Source organism: Lissotriton vulgaris, chromosome 9, assembly GCF_964263255.1.
Source record: "Lissotriton vulgaris chromosome 9, aLisVul1.2, whole genome shotgun sequence".
Lineage (NCBI taxonomy): Eukaryota > Metazoa > Chordata > Amphibia > Caudata > Salamandridae > Lissotriton > Lissotriton vulgaris.
This window is the reverse complement of record NC_141697.1, coordinates 704,625,057-704,638,617: the sequence shown is the minus strand read 5'-3', so window position 1 is coordinate 704,638,617 and position 13,561 is coordinate 704,625,057. Positions and strand designations below refer to the sequence as shown.

General features: G+C 49.0%; 1 protein-coding gene across 1 annotated transcript in view; it reads right to left on the bottom strand.

The window, feature by feature from the left end:
* The window catches only part of LOC147692141 (uncharacterized), a 605,572-nt gene extending 594,039 nt beyond the window's left edge, over positions 1 to 11,533 (bottom strand). The window contains exon 1 of the mRNA XM_086939503.1: positions 11,417 to 11,533. Within this exon, the coding sequence (XP_086795629.1) occupies positions 11,417 to 11,533 (117 nt within the window). The remainder of the gene's footprint in view (positions 1 to 11,416) is intronic.
* Positions 11,534 to 13,561: the final 2,028 nt, after the last annotated feature.

Genomic DNA, 13,561 nt, shown 5'->3' with positions numbered 1-13,561 from the left:
TTTGAATACAGCTGAAATCACCCATAGATTACAATTGATTACTTTGCAGATTACTTTATAGATTACTTTTTCTAATCAGTGTGATATTCCTAGAGGAAAGGTATGTACATCAGTTTTTGTAAATTTGCAGTTTATTAGACTCCCATACAAACCATCTCCACACTTAGAACAATTTCAAAAGAAAAGTGCTCAATGCAATCCTATGGGAAGAAATTGAGTTATCAGCTTACAGGTAAGTACTTGGCTGTGGGAGTTGGGTTTCTGGGGTTAGAACCAGTGTTCCTCCAAGGTCGAGGGTGCACTCTCAAATCACCTTTGTGCCATTAGGGCCACCGGGTGCAGAGTGCTGAGGCCCAATGTTATCCAATAGGGGATAGGGGTACTCTGGTTGGTGGCTGTTCAGAGCCAGCCCCATGGTTGTGGGAGCAAAGCTCATGGTTATAGGCTCCAGGCAAAGGGGGATCCGATTTAGCACCTAAGGTGCACCCACAGTGGCACAGGGGCGGCGGGTGCAGGGTGTTTGTTTGGCATCGGTTGCTCCATTGGTTTCAATGGGGTTTCTCCGGTTGTAAGAAACACTGCAGGCTCGGAACGAAGATCGTCTGGAGGCGACTACTGGTTGGAGAGGTAAGTTGGGATTCTTGGGGATGCTGGGACACCGTCCGTTGGGCCACCCAAGGCTGTAGGATATCAGGTGCAGGGGTGTCTTTAGGCGTCAGGCTTTTCTTATTGGCTCCAGTTGCGATCTGGGGGATCCTCCTAAACGGGCTGCAGGCGTCAATTGGAGATTTAAGGCAGGTCAGAGATCACCAGATCCCAGGTCAGCTTCACTGGGGAGACCTCCTTGTGGTGTTGGGCCACTCAAATTCGGGCTGTGGGCGTTGGGATGCAGAGTGGTGCAGACTTGCTGATTTGGCTGGAGCCAGAGTCTATGGGTGAGCAAATCCAGTGCTCACCGGAGACAAAGTCTTGGATTTGGAAAGAAGAACAGTTCCTCCTGATACTTGGAGGCAGCTGGCTGCAAAATACAGCAGCTTTCCACTGGAGCAGGTTTGAGGTGGAGACAGGCTGGTAGGGCTGGGGCCAAGTCAGTGGGCATCCTCCTCTTCTTAGTTCAGCATGGCTTCTTCAGTCCTTCTCTCTTGTCTGAGAAAGCAAGGTTCGGGGTTGCCCCATAATACTAGACTTAGGGGCGCTACAGGTAGGTACAGGTTGGGACCAATTGGTCCGTTTCTTGAGGTGGGTACACCCCTGTTATGCCACCCTCCAGTAGGAGGGGACATAGGCCTCACTCTGGTTGGCTGGGTCCTCCATCTGCAAGACAGCAGGGACTGAGAGTTGTGCTTCACCTCGCCTCCCCCACCTGAGGGGTGGGGTTGGCAAAGGTGGACACACTTCTCCACCTAACTTGGTTTTCCCACCAATTCTCCCACCCAAAGTGGAGGTCAGAACCGGTTGGGGGCCAGTTGCTGAGAACAGCAAATTGCTGGGTTAGCTCAAGGCGGCAAGCCTTTGAAGCTTCCCCTTCGTGGACCCTGCCCATCCTGAGAGAGGAGGTTTGGCACCTCGTCCCAGGATGTGCATTGTTTCAGGGCCCTCGGCAGGCTCTCAACCCAGGGGTCCAGAATCATGTCTGGGGGTGGCAGCTGGCGAGCAGCCACTCAGCCAGGACACTAGACTTAGGTCTTTTTTCAGGGTCATCTCTAAGATGCCCTCTGAGTGCATTTTTCATTAAATCCCACACCATCATCAGTGTGGGTTTAATGTGCTGAGAAGTTTGATACCAAACTTCCCAGTTTTCAGTTAAGCCCTTATGGTGCTATGGAGTTCGTAATGACAAACTTCCAGCACCATATAATCTTTTTGCCATTAGTGCACTTACAATGTCTAAGAATTAACTTAGACACTTTAGGGGTACATGGCTCATGCAGACTGGAGTGGTAAGGATTGGACTGGACAGGTGTGGATTGGACTAATGTGGTGTGCTGTGGAATGGACTGGAGTGGTGCGGATTGGACTGGACAGGTGTGGATTGGACTAATGTGGTGTGTTGTGGAATGGACTGGAGTGGTGCGGTATGGATTGGACTAGAGTGGTGTGGTGTGGATTGGATTGGACTGGAATGGGGTGGATTGGAGCAGAATGGGGTGGATTGGATTGGAGTGGAATGAGGTGGATTGAAGTGGGGTTGACTGTACTGGGCTGGAGTGGATTGGATTGGGATAGGGTGGGGAGGATTGGAGTAGATTAGATTTGAGTGGAGTGGGGCAGATTAGAGTGGAGTGGGGTGGATTAGAGTGGGGTGTATCGGAGTGGGGTGGATTGGAGTGGAGTGGACTGGGGTGTATTGGGATGGGGTGGATTGGGGAGGGGTGGATTGGATTGGAGTGGGGGTGGACTGAACTGAGTTGGGGTGGACTGAACTGGGGTGGGATGGATTGAAATAGAGTGGGGTAGGGTGGATTGGAGTGGGGTAGATTGGACTGGATTGGACTGGAATGGGGTATATTGGAGTGGAATCCGGTGGATTTGATTGGGATTGAGTGGGGTGGATTGGCGTAGATTAGATTGGAGTGGATGGGGCAGAGTAGGGTGGAGTGGAGTAGATTGGAGTAGAGTGGGATAGATTGGAGTGGCATGGGGTAGGGTGGATTGGGATGGGTTGGATTGAAATAGTGTGGGGGGATATGGGTGGGGTGGATTGGAGTATAGTGAGATGGATTGTAGTGGAGTGGGGTGGGGTGGATTGGAATGGGTTGGATTGAAATAGGGTGGTATGGATTGGATTGGAGTGGGTGTGGAGTGGGATAGATTGGAGTGAAGTGGAGTAGGGTGTATTGGGGTAGATTGGGGTGGGGTGGATTGGGGTGAGGTGGATTGGGGTGAGGTGGATTGGATTGGAGTGGGGGTGGACTGAACTGAGTTGGGATGGACTGAACTGGGGTGGGGTGGATTGGAGTGGGGTAGATTGGACTGGAATGGGGTGGGTTGGAGTGGAATGGGGTGGATTGGATTAGGATTGAGTGGGGTGGATTGGAGTAGATTGGGGCAGATTGGGGTGGAGTGGATTGGATTGGAGTAGAGTGGGATGGATTGGGGTGGGGTGGATTGGAATGGGTTGGATTGAAATAGTGTGGGGTGGATTGAAGTAGAGTGAGATGGATTGTAGTGGAGTGGGGTGGGGTGGATTGGAATGGGTTGGATTGAAATAGGGTGGGCTGGATTGGATTTGAGTGGAGTGGGTGGACTGGATGGGGTGTAATGGAGTGAGGTGAGTTGGATTACAATAGGGTGGGTGGCTTGGGGCGGGTTGGAGTAGGGTGGATTAGGGTGGGGTAGATTGGATTAGAGTAAGATGGACTGAGGTGGGATGGATTGGATTGGAGTGGGGTTAATTGGATTGGAGTTGGGTGAATTGGACTGGAGTGATGTGAATTGAATTGGAGTGGCATGAATTGGATGAGAGTGGAGTGGGATCAATTGGATTGAAGTGGGTGGATTAGATGGGGTAGATTGGAATGGAGTGGGGTGGAATGAAGTGGAATGGAGTGGTGGAGTGGATTGAATTGGAGTGGGATGGACTGGATTTGAAGGGGGTGGATTGGACTGGAGTAGGGTGAATTTGATTGAAGTGGGGTGGATTAATGTGGATTGGACTTGACTGGATAGGACTGCGTTGGACTTGACTGGATAGGACTGCGTTGGACTGGAGTGGGGTAGATTAAGGTGCATTTGATTGGACTGAGAGGGATTGAAATGGGTTGGGTTGGGTTGGATTGAAATGGGGTGGGTTGGATTGGAATGGAATGGGTGGGTTGGATTGGAATCGGCTTGGTTGGACTGGAGTGGGATGACTGAACTGGACTGGAGTAGGGTGGATTGGAATGGTGTGTGCTGGATTGGACTGGGGTAGGGTGGATTGGACTGGAGTGGAGTGCAGTGTGGTGAGTGTATTGGATTGCGGTGAAGTAGTTTGGATTGGAGTGAACAGATTGGATTAGGGTGGGTGGGGTGGATTGGAGTGAATTGGGATGTGGTGGATTGGGTTGGGGTGGGGTGGATTGATCAGAGTGGGGTGCATTGGATTGGAGTGGGGTGAATTGGCTTGGAGTGGGATGAATTGGAAGGGCTGGACTGGAGTGGGATAAAGTGGGTTGATTTGGGTAGGGTGGGTTCAATTTGCGTGGGGTGGATTGGAGTGGGGTGAATTGAATTGGTGTGGATTGGATTGGTGTGGGGTGGTCAGGATTGGAGTGGGTGGACTTTTTGGCGTGACATGGAGTGGGGTGGAATGGACTCAAGGGGTTTGGATTAAGGTAGTTTGGCATGGGTGGGATTGGAGTGGGGTATATTATTGTGGATTGGAATGGACTGGATTGGACTGCATTGGACTGGAGTGGGGTGGATTAAGGTGAATTGGATTGGAGTGCGTTGGGCTGGGTTAGACTGGAGTGGGTTGGATTGGAATGGAATGGAGTGGGGTGGACTGAACTGGACTGGAGTGTGGTGGAATTGAATGGTGTGCGGTGGATTGGACTAGGTGGGGTGGATTGAACTGTAGTGGAGTAGGCTTGAGTGGATGTGACGGGGAGGATTCGGGTCCGCCAGGCTTACCTGTCTCACCTCTCTTTGACCAGCATACAGGGGCCTGGAGAAACACGGAAGAACCGGACGACACGGATCCAGAGGATGCTGGAGAGTCCTGCTACTTTAATTGGGCGGAGTTGGACAGAGACAACGTCACAGGTCACGCCCCCTCGGCTCAGGTAAAGGCCGCCCAGGAATCCTCACAGGTGTGTTATACATTTGGAGGTGACGGAGGAGAGAGTGACGGTTGGCGAGGAGAGGACGAGCGGAGTTCGAGAGCGGAGGAGAGCCGGGAGCCGAGGAGAGAAGGAGAAGGAGGAGCGGAGCAGAGTCGGGAGACGGAGGAACATCGGAGGCAGGAGGCAGAGACGAGAGCGGAAGGACGGCGAGGAACCGAAGGGACGGTCAAAGACGAGGAGAGAGAAAGGAGCACGGAGAGCGGAAAGCTGAAGGGAGAAACCGACAAGCCAGGAGGCCAACAGGAAGGCGCTTCGCCCAGCCACACTTCATCGAGGGAAGTGTGGCTACCAGAGGTACGATCACGGCTTTCAGGCTGGGCGGGCTTTAAGTGGGTTAAACCACCAAAGTGATTCGTCACTCACACCCTATGCACTACCCCTCCCTCACTACCCAGCACTGTAGTTCATAGACGGAGAGTTGTGCACGTGTGATCCCTCACTCCCTTCCCCATGCTGTAGCTCCAAGCCAGTAAGCTAAAACGCTGTTCTCTTTCCTCCCTGCACGGCGGAGACGTCACGACACCGTGGAGGAGAACGCCAGGACCACCAGTCCCAGAATCCACCGGGACGCGCGAAGAATAGCAGCAGAGAAACGCTATCAAAGACTCTCTGACGAGGCTGAGACAGCACTGCCTTACTATAGGAAAACCGTACACCGAAAACGAACCTTTAAGTTAATAAAACCTGCGTTACCCAGATTACCGGTGTCTGTCAGTCTATTTGAAGGGACTGTAGCCCCACCTACACCCACGCTCAACGTACAGGGCAGCCCCGAGGCGCCACAGTGGAGTGGGTGGATGTATTGGATTGTTTTAACAAAATGGGGTGACCCTGTGTCCCTCAGAACCTGGGTATACGTAATTCACAAACAAGTGGTTCTGTCGGGTATAGACAATCTCTTTGAGGTGGGCTGTAGGCAGCTCCAAAGCACACAAACAAGCAAAAACTCTCTGATAGTCAAAGTTTTTATATTTTTAAAAACAGAAAAAAGAAACAATATAATTGGAATTACTTCATTCCACTCAATTACTGTCAATTACTTGGCAATTACGTGAGTAGTGACTGTGGTGAATCAAGTGACCAGTGCAACATATAATAGTGACACTTATTTACAAAAACATTCATTTACAATAAAATCAGGACCGGGGGGAGGTTTAAAACGATGTGATTTCTATCGTTTATGCGGCCAGTCTTATATAAGTAAATGTTCCAAGGAAGATAAGTGGTTAGTGTCCATATTCCTGGAGTTAACTTGGCCAAAAGTGGGAGAGCGAGGTGATTTCTTCCAGAGGGTAGCCCGTTGGTCAACCCTTGATATAGTAACATCAGCGATCAAAACTCCGCGATGTAGCCAAAGGCGATCTGGATCTGAACGCCAACCGAGCGGTGGGACAGCTCGGTTGGCGTTCAGATCCAGATCGCCTTTGGCTACATCGCGGAGTTTTGATCGCTGATGTTACTATATCAAGGGTTGACCAACGGGCTACCCTCTGGAAGAAATCACCTCCTGACCGATCCCCTCCCCCCCCCCCTGTCTTGGTAAAGACCCGCCGCGACTACCAACTGGAGCGCAACCAGGGTCGAAACGTCGACGCTCTCCCACTTTTGGCCAAGTTAACTCCAGGAATATGGACACTAACCACTTATCTTCCTTGGAACATTTACTTATATAAGACTGGCCGCATAAACGATAGAAATCACATCGTTTTAAACCTCCCCCCGGTCCTGATTTTATTGTAAATGAATGTTTTTGTAAATAAGTGTCACTATTATATGTTGCACTGGTCACTTGATTCACCACAGTCACTACTCACGTAATGGCCAAGTAATTGACAGTAATTGAGTGGAATGAAGTAATTCCAATTATATTGTTTCTTTTTTCTGTTTTTAAAAATATAAAAACTTTGACTATCAGAGAGTTTTTGCTTGTTTGTGTGCTTTGGAGCTGCCTACAGCCCACCTCAAAGAGATTGTCTATACCCGACAGAACCACTTGGATGTATTGGATTGGGCAGATTGGATTGGAGAGGATTGGTTTAGAGTGGAGTGGGGTGGAGTAGATTGGAGAGAATTGGGATGTGGTGGATTGGATTGAGGTGGGTTGGGGTGGATTGGAGTGGGGGAGTTGGATTGGATTGAAGGCAGTATATAGGAGTGGGGCAGATTGTTTTTCATGGGAGTGGGCAGATTAGAGGGGCAGATTGTTTTATATTGGGGCAGATTGTTTTGGATTAGAGTGGGGCAGATTGTAGTGGAACAGATTAGAGGGGCAGATTGTTTTCTATTAGGGCAGATTGTTTTGGATTTGCGTGGGGCAGATTGGAGTGGGGCAGATTATTCTGGATTGGAGTGGGACAGATTAGGGTGGGGCAGACTGTTTTGGATTGCAGTGGGGAAGATTGGAGTGGGGTAGATTGTTTTGGAGTGGGGTAGATTGTTTTGGATTGGAGCAGATTGCTTTGGTTTGGCATGGGGCAGATTGTTTTAGATTAGAGTGGACCAGATTGTTTTGGTTTGGAGTGGGGCAGATTGTTTTGGATTGGAGTGGGTCCGAATGTTTTGGTTTGGAGTGGGGTAGATTGTTTGAGACTAGAATGGGCCAGATTGTTTTGGATTGGTGTGGGGCAAATTGGAGTGGAGCAGATTTATTTGGATTGGAGTGGTGCAGATTTTTTATTGGAGTGGGGCGGATTGTTTTGGATAGAGTGGGGCAGATTGTTCTCGATTGATGTGGGGCACATTGTTTTGGATTGGAGTGTGGCAGATTGGAATTGGGCAGATTGTTTTGGATTGTGGTGGGCAGCTTGGAGTGGAGCAGATTGTTTTAGATTGAAGCAGGGTAGATTGGAGTAGCATGTTGTTTAAGATTGGCGTGGGACAGATTGGAGTGGGGAAGATTGTTCTGGATTGGAGTGGGACAGATTGGAGTAGGGCAGAATTGAATGGGCAGATTGTTTTGGATTGCAGTGGGGAAGACTGGAGTGGGATAGATTGTTTTATGATTGGGGCAAATTGCTTTGGATTGGAATGGGGCGGGTTGGGCTGGAGTGGAGTGGACTGGAATGAACTCGAGTAGGGTGGATTGGAATGTATGCAGTGGATTGGACTGGAGTGGGGTGGGGTGGATTGAACTGAGTGGAGTGGGGAGGCTGTATTGGATTGGTGTGAGGTGGATTGGATTGGACAGATTGGATTGGATTAGTGTGGGGTGGATTGAATTGGAGTGGGGTGTATTGGAGTGGAGTGTATTGGGATGTGGTGGATTGGAATGGGGTGGAGTGGATTGGAGTGGGGTGAGGTAGATTGGATTGAAGGGGGTATATAGGAGTGAGATGGATTGGAGTGGGGCAGAGTGTTTTTTATTGGAGTGAGCAGATTAGAGGGGGCAGATTATTTTCCATTGGAACAGATTGTTTTGTGCTGTAGTGGAGCAAATTGTTTTTATTGGAGTGGGAAAGATTATGTTTATTGGAGTGGGTCCGATTGTTTTGGATTGGAGTGTGGCAGCGTGTTTTGGGCTGGATGGGGCAGATTGCTTTTATTGGAGTGGGGCAGATTGTTTTGGATTAGAGTCAGGCAGATTGTTTTGGATTAGAGTCGGGCAGATTGTTTTGGATTAGAGTCGGCAGATTGTTTTGGATTGGAGAATGACAGCTTGTTTTGGATGGGAGTGGGCCAGATTGAAGTGGGACAGATTGTTTTGGATTAGAGTGGAGCAGGGTTATTGGATTGGGGCAGATTGTTTTGGATTGGAGCGGGCAGATTGGATTTGGGCAGATTGTTTTGGATTGTGGTGGAGCAGATTGCTTTAGATTGGAGAAGGGTAGATTGGATTGAGGCAGGTTTAGACTGGAGTGGGGCATTTTGTTTCATATTTGAGTGGGTCAGATTGTTTTGGATTGGAGTGTGGCAGATTGTTTTGGGTAGGAGTGGTGCAGATTGTTTTGGGTAGGAGTGAGGTTCTCCCTGGAATGAAAACAAGCATCCTAGGACCGGTTGCGGGACTTCACCCCTCATCAGCCACGATAGCTTGACTCCAGTGGCATGGAGAGCACGGGACCCACGTCTGGGCATACCTGTCCCACTAGAGGGGACAAATGCAAAAAGAACGATTGATGGACAGAATGCAGAACAATGTCATACATTCACCCCAGTACAGAGGTCTGGGTCTAAATCCATCGTTTTTTTGCTCACCGTGCCTTCCAGTTTGAACTCAGCCATATGCAAATCAGTCTTGACCCTGCGCCCAATGGGAAAAGTCTCGCCCGAACTGCCAGGCCAGGTCTTCCGTGGACTGGAAACAAGCATTATAGGACCGGTTTTGGGGTCTCACCCCTCATTAGCCAGGATAGCTTGACTCCAGTGGCATGGAGAGCACAGGCCACATCTGGGCATACCTGTGCTCACTACACCACTGGAATCAAGCTATCCTGGCTGATGAAGGGTGTTGCCCTGAAACCAGTCCCAGGATGCTTGTTTCCAGTCCAGGGAGGACCCGGCTTGGCAGTTTGGGATGGACTGTTCCCACAAGGAACAGGGTCAAGACTGATTTGCACATGGCTGGGTCCGAACTGGGGTGGTGCGGTGAGCAAAAGAATGATGAATTAAACCCAGATCCTTGTGACTAGGGGTGAATATTTGCATTGTCCAGCATTCTGTCCATCAATTGTTTCTTTTGCATGCTCTCCAATGATGCCCCCATCTCTCCTTAGCTCCTCTCTTGTGTTCATTTTTTTATAGCGCTTCTCATACCATTGTGGATTGTCAGAGCACCATACATCAGAAACATACAGAGACAATAAGTCATACAGGTGTGCAAATCAATGTATAGGACATGTTTGATTTTTTTACATTGTTTTTTATTATTATGTATGCACATCCAGAAAAACACAGTACAGTGCATTCGTAGTAGTATTTACATATTTGAAATAATCATGAGTAGGTGATGTACATTCAAGGAAATAATAAAATCCTGTAAAGGAATAAGTCTCAACAGAGTTCTTAGTGTTAATATGCATAGTAGTGTTCTTGGACACACCAGGCAAATCTTAGGAAAGGAAATCATAACATAATAAATTCCAACTTTCCCAACCTCCCTCCCCCCGGGTCACACAAAAGAAACCTCCTCATCGGATCATGTAACACAGGTCATCTTATGTGTCTGAAAAGACGTTTCTACCCAGTTCTTAAACTAGAGTGCTGTGTGACCGCGTCTCTCCATCTGGTCTCTCACTCTCAATGTATAGTTCCCCTGACATTTGGGGAGTGCCGCCCTCTCCCATGGGGATCTTCATGAGCATAGTATACCAGGCCCTTGCCTCTTCTTCTAGATTTTCATCTCTACGAACACGCCTCATTCGTATTAGCTCTGCCGTCGCCCATTACCGGAAATCCCTGACCCAATTTTCCACCGTGGGGGGCACCAAACCCATCCAGTTAATTGCAATCCTCCTTTTAGCCAGCACTAGTCCCAACTGGAGGAAGGTATGTGTGATCTTTTTCCTTTGGGCCTAGGGAGAAGACCTAACAATACATCCTTAATAGATTGGGGTAGCTTCCAACCCGTGACCCGTCGTGAGTATTCCAATATCAATCCCCAAAAGTGACTTAACTGTGGACAATCCCATACCATGTGCAAGAACTGGGCTTCGTTATATCCACATTTGGGACAATTAGCTGGGCGGTCCAAGTATATTTTATGGAGTACATTTAGAGTCAAATAAGTTTGATGGACAATATTGAATTGGGTTAGTTTAAATCTGGAATTTGAACTAACTTGCTTAACCCCTTCATGTACCCTTTTGTAGTCCAATTCCGTTAGAGACTCTTCCAGCACCGCATCGCACTTAGTTTGAATTGGAAGCAGGGGTGCGGCAAGGTCCTCCCGTAATGCCCTGTAAATGTGAGATACCAGCCTGTAGCCCGCTGCCAAGGTAACGAGAACCTGAAGCATGGCGGTGATGGGCAGCTCCTCCGGGAAGGCCGGCCACACCTCCCATGCCACCACTGAGATCTTAGCCCCCTTCCAAACTCAAACATTGATTCCACCTCCTCCCTAGTGAGGAATTTCTGTCCCAAGTACAAATCTCCCATCATCTGGCAGCTTCCCTCCGTCCATCTGGTAATAGACATTGTTCGACTTATTTTTTTAAACTGAACCACAGCCCAAAGTGGGGCCTCCGGGGCAGAGGGCACGTGCTTCACTGCAGTTTTGATTGCATATTCCCAAATAGCAGCCACGTGTCTAATAATATATGGGAGCCTCTCGGGCACCCAGGATCCCAACATAAGGAGGTCCGGGAGCTGGGTCCCCTGGTGCGTACCTTGCAACAGTTGCTTCTCCCAGTTATCATTCTCATCAACCATTGTACAGCATGTTGAAGCTGTGTCGCCATGTTATAGAAACCCAACCTAGGGACCTCCAGCCGCCCCTCTCCCATGTCATCCGCAGTGTATCTAGTTTCCCCTTTTTCCGTTTGGATCCCCATAATGGACCAATCAATAGATGGTCCGGTGTGTATAGGACGTTTTATTTAAGAACAATGAGCTCTACTAGGTGTAGGGGTGCCGCTCGAGGCGATTGGACTTACGTTTTTGGGACTCTGCTGCTTCCTTGGGACGCCGCCAGCCACAGGAGAACTTTGCTGACTCTGGGCATTTTCTGGTAACACCCGCGGGACTGGGAGGACCAGGTTGCACAGCGCCATAGACACCGGCCGCACCTGGGTCCTCTACCCGCCCCACCCCCAGTACTATATAGCGCCTCCCGGCCCCCGCTTCGAGGGTACCGCTCGAGGCGATTGGACTTACGTTTTTGGGACTCTGCTGCTTCCTTGGGACGCCGCCAGCCACAGGAGAACTTTGCTGACTCTGGGCATTTGCTGGTAACACCCGCGGGACTGCGAGGACCAGGTTGCACAGCGCCACTGTCAGGTCCCCAACTAAAAGGTCCCCTATCAAGAAAAGTACCCAGTATGATAAGAAAGGGATGATGGTTGCCGCGTTGTCTAAATTGTGTAAACAGCATTGGTTACAAGGCCGATTGCAACATGGCGGCCGTATGTTCCATAATAGAAAACGGGTCAGCGCTCTAGTCAGACTGGGAGATTGGAGTGTTACAGGTGAGGCGCGCAGAGAACTTCACCTGAGCAGTTGGAGGAGTAGGAGGTGTCTTTAACGCATTGCGTTAGTTAGGGAAAAGAAGCTACGCATCGCGAGTATCCTGGAGGAAATATTAGAGTCTGTGTTCCAGCCAGCTATCCTAAGTAAGACTGTTCTAATTTCCTGCTTTTTGTAACTGCGCATGCTCGTCAGAAGCTCTGCTTCCTTAGAGCGTGTGCGCAGTACCTCAGGATAAGTCGACTAGTGTGAGCCTAGAGTCAGCACAAGTCTTTAATATAAATTTGCTAAAACATTTTCGACATGAGTGTCTGAGAGGTGACGGCGTTTAGTTTGAAGTGAATGCCGTTTCCAAATAGACACTCGTGCAGCTTAAAGAGTGAAAGCATGCCTGTGGGCAAACTCCTTGTGACAGCTGAAAAGTAAGGGCATTGAGATAAGTGTCTTAGCCTCTAGTAGCAATAAATAACAAACAGTGAAGTAACTGTAGTTAGATAAATAAAAAGAATAGATAAAGGTGAAGAAGAAAAGGAAACTTACCAAGGCTGCAGTTCTCTGTACTGTAGGTGAGCACATGTGGAGAAAGAATAAGAGTTAGAAATAAAGAGAAAGAATTACTAATAAGACAAGTCCATTACATTACAGTGAATAATACTAAGAACAGAAGAACAAGTAGCATAAGAAGAGAAGCAAAGGCACACAGCTCCTGGGTAGGTTCAGAGTGAATGAAGGAGAACAAAGCTAGAAGGAGAAGAAAGGTCAGAGAGTGATTTACATGTAATATTATTTTTCAGCAAACTAAACCAGTAGAGCAGAAGATAGAATGTCAACATAAGAAGAAGAAAAGAAGACAACACTTGTGTGTGTGTGCATTCTCTTCTCTGTCCAATTCCCCTTTCCCCAATGGGGCTCTTCTGGCTACACATTTAATATTGTGTGTGGCTGGGGAGTTCTGAGGAGGAATTGGGAGCTTGCGTCATTCTGCTCCTGTGTCACCGGCCAGTATTAAGAGCTGGTTCTGACAGCCATAGACATCGGCCGCACCTGGGTCCTCTTCCCGCCCCACCCCCCTGCACCTCCTACTTAGGCTGATAATCTCACGCGCATGCGGGATGCGCGCGGGACGAGGCGCAGGGCAAAGCCAGGGCCGAGGGCGGGCCTGTTTAAGCCCGTTCAAGATCGTTCAAGGGCGGGGCAGGCCACCCCATTTACATCTTACCATCGGGTGGGTCTTATTGTCTGTACAGTGTACCCTCGTAATTGTATTATTGTTGTGACTCATTTGTAAATGGCAGCTAAGGAAGTTAGCAGTAAGACGGCCAGTGTAAACCTAATAGGTTCCATGGAAAAATTCATCACTAGGATGAATTCAGCCATTGATCAGAGTATTACAATCATGGAGAGGCGGGTTTCTCAGGATCTGGCACTTGCCAGAAGATCCTCAATGGGTCCAATAGCCAATGCAAGGACTCCGGCCAATCATTACAGTCCTTCTAATCCTGATGCACTTCCCTCCTTGGAGTCTTTAATTTCCGACCCACTGGTTTATGATATTGAAAATCTTTCTGAAGGGAACCAAACCACCGCCTCTGATTTGCCTTTGATTAACCCCCCAC